Raw genomic sequence first — 11,475 nt, 5'->3', positions numbered from 1 at the left:
CCTTAGGGTGAACTCCCAGCCTGATTGGCCAAGAATCACTAATGAGATTCCCTGAGTTTCCTTGCACCTCTTGAAAAGCCCCCTTTCTCTCCAAAGCCAAAGCTACAAACAAAAACGTTTATTAAACTGTTACCGTAGGGGCTGGAGTGATAGTACAGTGGGTAGGATGTTTGCTTTGCACATGGTAGACCCGGTTTAATCCCCGGCATCCCATTTAGTCCCTTGAGCCCTGCCAGGAGTGAACCCTGAGCATAGGGTCAGAAGTTAGCCCTGAGCATTGCTGATGTAACTTCACCCAGAATTTTTTTTTTTAATTTAAATAAACTCAATACTATGTGCTAGATACTGTTCTGGGTGCTGAGAAATGTCAGGGTGAAGAAATAAACTCCTATCTGGGGATGGACTCACAACAGCCAAGTAGAGAAACAACCAGGATGCATGAGACTCTGGAGATGGATCTGGAAAGTGGGTAGTTGGATGACGGGGAACTTGGGTTGGGGAGAGGGATGAACACCCCCCCCCCCAAGCTCTTGGGCTGTCCTGGGGACCCTTAACTGTTGCAGAACAATTTTTGGTTGGGGAGGGAAGCTGAAACGCTCTGTCAGAGGACACACAGCTGGGGAGGTGTGAACACCAACTAGCCCTACCGCACTTCCCACGGCTGCCCCATTGCACCAAGTGTGCTCCAAAAGCAAAAACACATGGAGCATCTGGTCCCAGGTGTAGTTAGGGGCTCTTTACCTGGCGGGCCTGGCTTGCAGGCTGGGCAGTGCTGTGCATGCTCACCATGACTGGCTTCACCGTCTATGACCTACTGTGAGCAAGCAAATCAGAGGCACAACATCTGCAACTGTACTTCGGAAATCTGGAAACAATTCATGGCAGGCTGACTCAGTCAGAGGCCCCCTGCCTAAGGCAAATACAGGTTTCTCCGAAGGCTGGCCCAGCCCTGCCCACGCCTCCTGTATACAAGGAAACAAAAGCTGACAGCCCAAGAATTAATCCCCAAAACTGGGACCAGTAAGGAGCAGAGATCTGGATTAAGCTACACCCCACATTTGAATACTTCAAAAAAAATTATTTTAGTGGCTACCACACATCCTGGGCAGGGGTGAGGTATTTAAATGTGTTCCCTGTAGGGTGAAGCTCACTCGCCAAAGCCTCCAGCTACAGAAGAGCCTGTGTTGAAGGTAATCTTCTCCCTGACCCTGTTTCTAACCTTCCCCTTTCCCTGCCCCGCTGGGCAGGGTCCCGCTCTGCGGGGGTCCCTCTGTCCCCCTGGAGCATCGTCTCCTGTGTGATCCTGGTTGGGGCCCTAGGGCAGTGATGGTCTCCCCGGGACCTGCGGGACTGGCGGTGGGGGGTGCCGGCCCTGCCGAGTGCCGTGCTTAGGGCAGGAGTGATGGCTGGGCGGGCAGGAACGGCTCAGAGCCTGACATTGGTACTTGGCTGTGAGAATCTTACGTCCTCCAGTTTCTTTTTTCTTGTCCGTGAAATGAATTCATACTAGTGTCTTCTCCAGCCCTGTGCAGGGCTTAGATGAACATCCAAGAGGGAGCCCTGGCCTCCTGGCAGGAAAGCTGGCGTTGCTGAAGCAGGGGGCATGCAGTAATGGGAACGGGGCGCAAGAGGAATGCAGCTGCCTGCTTGGGGTGGCAGGCACTGTGTTTGGTGCTTTCTTCTTCTTGGGGTGGGGGGGACACACTGGCTACGTTCAGGGTTTCTACCTAGTGCTGTGCCCAGGGATCCCTCCTGGCGGAGTTCAGGGACCCCACCCATTGCACTACCACTCCAGCTTTGTTCCTGGCTCTCTTCCTCTTTATCATTGTAATGGTTACTAGGGTGCTAGCTCCCCAGCCCCAGTGCTTTCCTGAGACCCCAGCAGTGGAGGTGGGCGTGAGCTCTTTGTTCCGAGTTGCTGTTTAGAAACTGTGACCCAGGTTGCACCCTACAAGGCCCGGGTGGAAAGTTGTATGGGGGTAGGGTAGAAGTGCTGGGTCTATTCCTGGCTGGACTTGTGACCTCCATGAGGGGGTCCCTCAGCTCCTGTCAGAGGCAGAGTGGGATGGGACACCTCCATGCTTCTGGGGCCATGGTCACCAGCAGGCCCTTCTTCCTGTGCAGAAAACCGATGGGGCTCAGTCCCTGGAGAAGGGGTGGTAACGTCTGCTCCAGAAACCACTGGTCAGATTGGGGAGATGCCCCAAGTGCTGATGCTGATGCTTTGCAGTGGGTGCGCTTGGGTTTGATTCTCAGTACCACATGGTCCCAAGAGCCACTGGTCTTACCCCCAAAACTAAAACAAAATAAAAACAACCTCAGGAAACCACTGGCTAAAATCAGAATACAGTGTGTATATATAGTATATATAAAACTATTTCCATTTTTAAAAAGAAAACATATAATATTTTGTATCTACATATGGATACATAATGCATGTATTGTGTAATATTGTAGATGATATCCGCATTTTGGGAACTGCCCTTCTTGTTTGCATTTGTATCTGCAATGCATGCTTGCACAGTACAGTGGGAGGTTGTGTATTCACTAAAGGGCTGTGGCGCTCTATCTGTCTTGCCACCCATGTTCGGTGGTCTCACGCTGCTTCCCCCACTCTGGGGAGGCCGATGGTAATGGGCAGGCCAACGAAGGAACGAGGGCCAGGCTGGTTGGTCTCAACTGCAGTTTATTCCAGTGTCCTCTCCATTCACTTCTCATTCTCCTCCTGCTTCTTTCTCCCCGTGCCTACTCTTCCCGCCTAGTTAAATTCCCCTCATGAGGGGTTGGGGTAACAACTACACATAGGTGTCATCATACAATCAGCAGAAGTAAGGTCTTTCCCTCAGAGGAAGCTTCCTTCAGGACAGATTCTTGTCCAGCAAGACGACTGGTCTAAGGGCAAATATGGATATGTTTCTCCTTTCCTTAGTCCAACAAACATAGAAACATTCATAATATTAATCATTTTGTATGGACACAGTAAGAGATGCATTAAGCTTATAGAATTGCTCTCCTAGGGCCATCTCAATCTCAGACTACAGTGCTCAGGCCAAATTAGTCTTTCCTATCCCTAGCAGGTTCCTAATATCATTGTTACTTTTTGGATCATGACAGCATTTGTCCATGATCAAGCTCTTAACTTATAGTGGTGCTTTGGCCTGACCCATTTCGATGCCAGGATAGCTCACAGCTTGCCCTGGGTCCATTCAGTTCCTCATCGTCAGGACCCTGCTTTGGGGTGCTAGGAATGAAGGGGAACTGAGGCTTAAGTCAAGAAAGCAGATGACCGGGAAGGAATATTATTTGGAGTCAATTAACTCCCAAGTTACAAAAGCATAATATTAACTGTCTTCCTGTGTCTATACCAAAAGGACATAGCTTAAAAGTACAAAAGGACATAAGAGAAGGACAAAAGCAATATTTCACTCATGAATATAAAATTATAGATTTCTGAGGAATCTGACCTTACAAGTTAACAGAGTCTGATTGGGAGGAAAAAGTGATAGACCGGTTGGGGAAGAGAGCACAGAGAAGAGGTTACAGATAAACACAGTGGAATGGAAGTGCCTCAGGAGCACTGTGATAAGCCTAAGCTCCCTGTGACAAGGGAAACAGGACATACCAATGTTATCCTAAAATGTTTAGCGCTACATTCCAATAAACACAGAGGAATGGAGGTGCTTCAGGGGCACTGTGATGGGCATCACCCGATAAACCTAAATTCTTTGTGGCAGAAGAGAATGGGCATACCAATGTTAAACCTAAAATGTTTAGAACTATATCCCAACAGGACATATCTGTTACTCGCTAACCTGTGGGTCTTTTCTTCTTCTGCTTCTCCTTCTCTCTTTTTTTTTGGTTGGGGGGGGGGGGTGCTGTTGAGCCATACCCTGTGGTGCTCAGGTCTTACTCCTGACTCTGTTCTCAGGGACCACTCCTAGCAGACTTGGGAGACCATATGGGGTGCCAGGGATCTAACCTAGGCCAACAGCGTGCAAGGCCAGCACCCTCCTGCTGCGGTCTCTCCGCTCCTGGTGTCCTTCCCTCTGTTGGCGCTGGCACCTGAGGCTCACGACTCTCCTTTAGCCGTGCTGCTCACACAAACTCACTCTGGGTGGGGAGTAGTGCTCCTCACTGTGGTGCTCATGGGTCCTGCCCTTGACCAGTGGTTGTGCACACACTTGGCTTGCTCTCTTAACTACAGTGCCCAAGGAACACTCATCAGAGGATCTTTACAAAGCTGCTGAGCACTGGGTCTCACTGGAACTTGTTCTCGGTCTCCGGGTGCTGCACAATCTTCCGTCATGTGCACGCAGCCATCCAGGTTTTCCTAGGGTTTCTTGTAGCTGGAGCCTGCCTGCTCCTTCGTGCAAAAGTGGCTCTTTCTGGCTTTGCTTAAACACACCGCAGTGATTCCTTTTCAGATCACAGACAGGGCCCACCTCCTGGTCTTCTCTGCAAACGTGTTTGTCATCTGCGCATTGGGGCATGGAGACTCCAGAGGAGTAAGGATACCAGGAGGAACAAAATAAGGTCACGTTTCCTAGAGCTCCCAGATCCTCCTCTCTCTGCGAGGAGAGGCTGAGAGCAGTGAGGGCGTGCCCGGTGCCCGCGCCCCTGGCCCCCAGATACCTCTCTCTCTCCCCAGAAACCATGACCAGCATCAGCGATGTGGTGAAGCGGGCCCGGGACGCCTTCAACTCGGGCAAGACGCGCCCCCTGCAGTTCCGCATCCAGCAGCTGGAGGCGCTCGCGCGCATGATCAAGGAGCGGGAGAAGGACATCGCGGACGCTCTGCACGCGGACCTGAACAAGGTGCCCCCGCGGGTCCGCCCCGATGCAAAGGGACGCGCAGGGCACAGAGCGGGAGCTGTCTGCTCGCCTTCCGTCTGCGGCGCCTGTGCCCTTTCTACCCACGGCACAGAGCGGCCAGCCCCGCGGGCCGCCGGCGTGGCCTCTCTCGGTCCCATCCCCAGGGGCAAGGGCTGACCCTTCCTTCCTCCAGTCTGCCCTTCTTCCTGGCTTTCTCCACACTGCCAGGCGCAGAGGCCGCTGCTCGCCAGCCGTACCCCACCCCGACACCCCAAATGTCTGGGGTCCTTGTTTCTCCTCTGGGTTGGTCACAGTCACCCCTGGTTGGGACTCTGCTGGTTTCCTCACCACCACCCCCCGTCCACCCCCCCACTTCCCTAAGCAACACAGCTTCTCCCTTCGTACTGCTCCCCAAGTCCTCTGCCCTGTCCCCTGACCCTTGCTGCCCTGGGGGCGAGCAGAGCAGCAGTGGAAGCCCTCCTTTGCCATCCTTTGCTGGTTGTTTAAATCTCTTGGGATTGCTCTTTAAATTTTTCTTTTTTAATTTGGGGGTATCCCACCTGGTAGTGCTCAGGGGACCATGTGATGCTGTGAGGCCAGAGACTAAACCCGGGGCTCCAGGTGCAAATCACACACTCCAGCCCTTTGAGCCATCTCCCTTGTGTTTGCTCACCTTCAATCAAAACAGACAATGAAAAAGCCCACTCAGTTGTCTCAAGCTTCCATTTTGCTCCTCAGAGCCCACCAGCAGTTCTGTCGCGCCTGCGCTCTGCAGTTCCCCTCTCCCGTCTCCCTGGCTCTGTGGGGGTCCAGGTGGCCTGCCCTGCCCGCCCTCAGCTGGGGGTCTGCATTCTCTCCTCTTTGACAACTTTTTTCCTCTGCCTACTTCTTCAGGGGGTCTTGGAGGTCCATCCTGGGCTCAGTCTCATTTTAGTCTATAATTGGTGTTCCCAGACAGTGCCCCCAACCCTGCCACACACATGTACACACGTGCACACACACACATACGCAACCTTCTATTACACACACATACACATGTGCACTCACACACGTACACACACATATGCTCACACTCTCACACTTAGTCATACACATCTGAACAACATACATGCTCACATGTGCAGACCCCCCACACACACACACTCACACACACACAGGCCTCAATCACTACAAGCCCTCAAATTATTCACAGACCCTCAAATTCAAGACACTCTCTGGTAACTCAAACTTGACATGTCCCCCATTGGGTCCCCAGCACAGAAAGGAGCTCTCAAAGGCCCGACTCCCCCCAGACCTCATATTTGTCAGTCCTACCACCCACCTCCCCCCTGCCTCTTCTGGACTGGAGGTCCCATGAAGAATGGCCTCCACCCCCTTGGCAAACGTGTCAGGCTTTGTCCCCGTCAGCCACAGAGCAGCCCTGTGAGCCAAGGCTCTGTGGCACCTGCGCTACAGGCTCTCGTTTGTAGATGGGAGGATGGGGTTAGTAGAGCTAACAGGGGTCACAGGGCTGGAGAAGGGACCACCTCAGCCAGCGCCAGTGACCACCTGCCCTCCCGCCCAGAACGAGTGGACAGCTTACTATGAGGAGGTGGTGTACGTGCTGGAGGAGATCGAGTACATGATCAAGAAGCTGCCTGAGTGGGCAGCGGACGAGCCTGTGGAGAAGACTCCCCGGACGCAGAGGGATGAATCCTACATCCACTCAGAGCCCCTGGGCGTGGCTCTCATCATTGGCACCTGGAACTACCCCTTCAACCTCCTCATCCAGCCCATGGTGGGCGCCATTGCTGCAGGTAACAGCCTCTGTCCCCCACGGTGAGAGGAGAGGGGCATGGAGCCACTCCTTTGCAGGAGGCTTCAGTATCTAATCTGCACAGTCAGGCCTCCTGGTGCAGGAGTGTGGGGTGTACGCCAGAGCCTGTGACTGAGGCCCCTGCTTGCTCTACCCATGGGGCTGGTGGATTCTGCTTCCTTAACAGCTAGGGCGAGTTCCACCCCCAGCCAGGCCCCATGGTCTTCCCTATATTTCTTCCCCTCTCCTCCCACAACTCTTCGTGTCTGCTGTGTCTGCTGTGTCCGCTGCTCAAGTTTCGAGCTGAGTCTGTGTGCTCTGCAGGGAATGCAGTGGTCCTCAAGCCCTCGGAGCTGAGTGAGAATATGGCACAGTTGATAGCCACCATCATCCCTCAGTACCTGGACAAGGTGAGTCTCTGAGCTAAGGGAGAGCAGGAAAAGTCCCAGGAGGGGAGGGTCACACAGCAGGGGGTTCTTCCATCCAGGGCCACCAGAACTAGGGTGCAGAGCAGCTCTGTCCTGCCACAGAGCCCCAGGCTGCCCAGGAAGGGGTCACAAGGGGCTGCACGAGTTGCTGAACCCCACTTCCTCCTTGGCTGGGAAGGATCTGTACCCGGTGATCAACGGCGGAGTCCCCGAGACCACAGAGGTTCTCAAGGAGAGATTCGACCACATTTTCTACACGGGGAGCACAGGTGTGGGGAAGATCGTCATGACCGCCGCGGCCAAGCATCTGACCCCCGTCACACTGGAGCTGGGGGGCAAAAGCCCCTGCTATGTGGACAAGGACTGCGATCTGGACGTGGCCTGCAGGTGGGTGGGCATGGCCGTGGTGGAGGAGAGCTTGACCATGCTCACAGTGACGTCCAGGCAGTCCAGAGTGTTTCTTCTTGGTTTTTATTTTGGGGGCATTCCCGGCAGTGCTCAGGGCTTACTCCTGGCTCTACACTCAGGGATCACCTGGTGCATTCAGGGGGTCAGACAGGGTGCTGGGGATCAAACCTGGATCAGCCCCTTGCAAGCCAAGTGCCGTCCCCACTACTACCTCTCTGCCCCAGAGCAGCATCTCACAGATTTCTCCCTGCCCCCAACACCCACCCCACCAAGTACATGCCTGAGGGCAGGGGCCTTCCCCACTGAGGCAGTGCTGAGCTGTGCAGAGTCAAGGGCTTCATCAAAGGCCAGAGGCTGCTCACTTCAGGCAACCCCTTCAGTCCCCCAAACACCCCCCCAGTCATGGATGAAGTTGGGGCACTGGACCCCTCTGACCACTCCCCGACCAAATCCCCACCCTGTGTGTGTCGGGGCATGCATCTGGTCTGAAGCTGAGTGAGGCATCTTGGGAGCTGCTGGCAGTGAGTGCCCAGCAGCTGCCTTCCTCTTCCCTGGGAACCCTTCCAGCACTTAGCCCCGGGACCCCCCCAGGTGAAACCCCACCCTGGACTCTTCACAGACGCATCGCCTGGGGGAAGTACATGAACAGTGGCCAGACTTGCGTGGCCCCTGACTACATCCTCTGTGACCCTTCCATCGAGAGCCAGATTGTGGAGAAGCTCAAAAAGGCCCTGAAGGTGTGTGCGGGTCCCGTGTGGGAAGGGAGGCTGCAGACAGGAAAGTGGAGGTGGGGGGAGGGCTTTATGCTGAACTCAGGACTCAGTAAACACTAGCTCATGTTTCTGATAGAAGGAGTGCAAATCCACTGTGGGGCACTGTGGAAGGATTCAAAAACAAAAAGCAGAGGTCTGGGGGCTTCCACCCCCGAGAAAGGCACAGCTAACACATCCGCATCTCCCTCCCATTTCTGCAAAACTGAGTCCATTCTGAACTGACTTTTGAACCTGATGTTTCAGCCACACCAACCACAACCACCCCCCTCCACCCACACACACCACAGCCCACAGGCCAGCCATCAGGCCCCCATGGCGCCATTTTCCCTGCACTGGGCCCTGTGCTGGGCCACCACCAGGACCTGAGAGCGTTCCTGAAGCCACTCCTCTCCCACAGGAGTTCTACGGGGAAGACCCCCAGAAGTCCCGTGACTATGGGCGAATCGTCAGTTCCCGGCACTTCCAGAGGGTGATGGGGTTGCTGGAGGGCCAGAAAGTCGTCCATGGGGGCACTGGGGATGCAGCCACCCGGTACATAGGTATGTACCCTTGCCCTTCAAGAGGGATTGCCCACTCCCTGAGCTGGTGGCCAACAGGCACAGTGACAGGGAAAAATCTCCTTCAGGGCTGGCCCTGGGGCTACCTGCAGGCAGGGGCTGAACTCATCTTCCTAAGTGTCCACCAACCCCTAAGCAGGTCCCTCCTCAAAGTGGAGACAGCAGCAGCATCTCCCCCGCCCCCCTCTGTGCTTCCAGGGAGTGACCCCCAACCCCCACAGTCTCCCCAAACAAAAGTCAAACCAAACCCACCTCCTCTGCACAGTGGCCTGGGGGCGGGGAGCGAGCCCAGCTGTGAAGGCAGAAAGTGTGACTCAGTGCCAGGCCTGAGGGTCACCTCTCGCACCCCACTGGATCTCAAAGTACTGAAGTGAATGAGGGCTCAGGTGGCCATTGGGGGAGTGTCTAGCCCCCAGATAAGGCTCCTGGGGCTGGAGCCATAGTGTAGTGGGTAGGATGCTGGCCTTGCATGTAACCAACCAGGGTTCCATCCCCGGCATCCCATATGGTCCCCAGAGCAATTCCAGGAGTGATTCCTGACTGCAGGGCCAGGATGAAGCCCTGAGCATCACCGGGAGTGCCCCCAAAACAGAAAAAAAAATTAAAAACTGGATAAGGCTCCTGGGCTCCCCGCAGCCCCCAGTAGGCTGACAGTTCGTTCCCCAAACCACCTGTGAAGGGGTTGGAGTGGGGGGCTTCCGTGCCGATGGGCTCTGATTATATCTTGCCTCAGCACCCACCATTCTCTCCAACGTGGACCCGCAGTCCCCAGTGATGCAGGAGGAAATCTTCGGGCCAGTTCTGCCCATCGTTCACGTGCGCAGCCTGGACGAAGCCATCCAGTTCATCAAGCAGCGCGAGAAGCCCCTGGCACTCTATGTGTTCTCCAACAAGGACCAGGTAGCGCAGTGCACGGGAGAGTTGGGCCCAGGCTGCACGCAGGGATCCGGCCTGCCAGGCCACCTGCCAGGCCACTTCATTTTCCTGAGCCCCTTTCTCTGCCTCTCTGCAGGGGATGGGTGATACCGGGCTCAGGGCCAGCCAGGGCAGCGTTGCTCTTATGTGCCCTGTGAGGAGAGTGGGGTCCTGACGGCTGAAGGGGGCCTGGGGTGGGAGGCTGGGGCATCCCTGAGGTGAGGCTCAGACTGAGGTGGGTTTGCTGTTGCAGGTGATTAAGAAGATGATTGCAGAAACTTCGAGTGGTGGAGTAACAGCTAATGACGTCATCGTCCACATCACCGTGCACTCTCTGCCCTTTGGCGGTGTGGGTGAGTTTGGGGCAGAACCTAGCACCCAACAGCCCCCTACTGAGGTCAGGGCACACCCCACCCAGCGAATTCAGCAGGGGTCATGGGTCCCCACTCACACTGTGGGTAGCCACCGTCCACATGTCCCCTGAGCGCCCGGGCACCAGGCCTGCTTCAGAGAGATCCTGGGGGGTCAGCAGGGCTGCTCTGGGCAGGCTCTACCCCCTACTCCCAGCTCCCGGGGCAGACCTGAGCTGGCTCTCCCCACAGGGAACAGCGGCATGGGCTCCTACCATGGCAAGAAGAGCTTTGAGACCTTCTCTCACCGCCGCTCCTGCCTGGTGAGGCCTCTGAAGGACGATGAGGCCATCCGGGTCAGGTACCCGCCCAGCGCTGCCAAGGTAAGCAGCAGGAATAGGACTGGGGGGCCGGGCTCGGGGCACACGGGACCTCACTGTCCTCAATCCCCCTGCAGAAGACGCACCACTGAAGAGTGCCGGCCACCCGCCTCAGCTCACTGCATCCCCTCAAGAACTGCTCCTGCCTCTTCTGGGTGCCCCCCGCAGGCTCCCACCCCTACCCCAGCCAGCCCCGCCCCCCATAGGTGCCAATAAAGGTTCCAGTGGTGTTTCCACCCTGCTGTGCAAATATGTGTTTGTGTGTGTTTCTGTCCCGGCATGTGCCTCTTCTGCTTGGCTTAGGGCCCCCAGCTGCCCGTCTTGACAGTGGGAATGGCCCCGAAGCCTTTCCTTAGTGGGATCCTCTCAGTGGGCAGGACTGGGGGAGTGCCAGGGGCAGTTTGCTCTCCCAGAGGCTGGTGGCTCCATCTGGCGTGTCCAGTAGCGAGTGTCCTTGGTGACTGAGCCTCCGGAAAGTAACCAGAAGACCCAGGCTGTGGTTTTGCTGTGTTTCCAGAAGCTTCTGGAATTTTCTGAAAGTTTCTGTCACCCCAGGAAAACAGCTTCTATGTATCTGTCCAGATGCTCTCACACATTTTGCAGAGTAAGGCAACATGCAGGTGTGAACCACATGTGGGCAGAGGAACGGTCTGACAGGAAGTATGTGTGAGTCCCTGAATTTGACACCACCTGCCAGGTGCAAAGTGCAGCACCTTTGGGTTGGCCCCAAGTAAAAATGTGCAACAATAAAAAATAAAGAAAATGACTCTTAAATTGGAGATCAACATAATCCTCTCAAATTAGGTTTGACAACTGGGCAGGTTCTCAGTGACAAAAGGTGGGAGCCTCCTGGGTGATTTCCGGCCCAAGTCCTGAGCAAGCTTGGTCAGCACCAGGTCACATGGTGCCCTGGAACTTTCCCATCAGGCAATCGCTGATCCAGCTCAGTGGCCTGAGGAAGCAGACACTGGTCTAGACTGGCACTGAGCTACCGCCAGGAAAGGCTGCCAAGCTTCTGGAAATAGACCCTCCTTCGGATGTTGGAGCAAGCGTCCTG

At 55.3% G+C, this 11,475-nt stretch overlaps 1 protein-coding gene across 1 annotated transcript; it reads left to right on the top strand.

Moving 5' to 3' along the window:
* The first annotated feature begins 1,167 nt into the window (after positions 1-1,167).
* On the top strand, positions 1,168-10,547 carry ALDH3A1 (aldehyde dehydrogenase 3 family member A1). The gene is made up of 11 exons (XM_056136882.1): positions 1,168-1,190; positions 4,649-4,815; positions 6,377-6,608; positions 6,932-7,017; positions 7,214-7,422; positions 8,063-8,180; positions 8,614-8,755; positions 9,507-9,673; positions 9,942-10,041; positions 10,291-10,421; positions 10,496-10,547. The coding sequence occupies exons 2-11, from the start codon at positions 4,654-4,656 to the stop codon at positions 10,508-10,510; spliced, it is 1,362 nt and encodes a 453-aa protein (XP_055992857.1). The 5' UTR covers positions 1,168-1,190; positions 4,649-4,653; the 3' UTR covers positions 10,511-10,547.
* The last annotated feature ends 928 nt before the right edge of the window (positions 10,548-11,475 follow it).

The sequence above is a fragment of the Sorex fumeus genome, unplaced genomic scaffold (genome assembly GCF_029834395.1).
Source record: "Sorex fumeus unplaced genomic scaffold, SorFum_2.1 ptg000122l, whole genome shotgun sequence".
NCBI lineage: Eukaryota > Metazoa > Chordata > Mammalia > Eulipotyphla > Soricidae > Sorex > Sorex fumeus.
The sequence above is the reverse complement of the archived record's forward strand: the minus strand, read 5'-3'. Positions and strand labels throughout refer to the sequence as shown.

Bases quoted from the DNA above. Each gene is read 5' to 3' on its own strand.
- ALDH3A1 (XM_056136882.1), top strand. From the start codon at position 4,654: ATGACCAGCATCAGCGATGTGGTGAAGCGGGCCCGGGACGCCTTCAAC. The intron at 7,018-7,213 runs GTGAGTCTCTGA...TTGGCTGGGAAG, and splicing joins TCCCTCAGTACCTGGACAAG to GATCTGTACCCGGTGATCAA. The intron at 10,042-10,290 runs GTGAGTTTGGGG...CTCTCCCCACAG, and splicing joins TCTGCCCTTTGGCGGTGTGG to GGAACAGCGGCATGGGCTCC.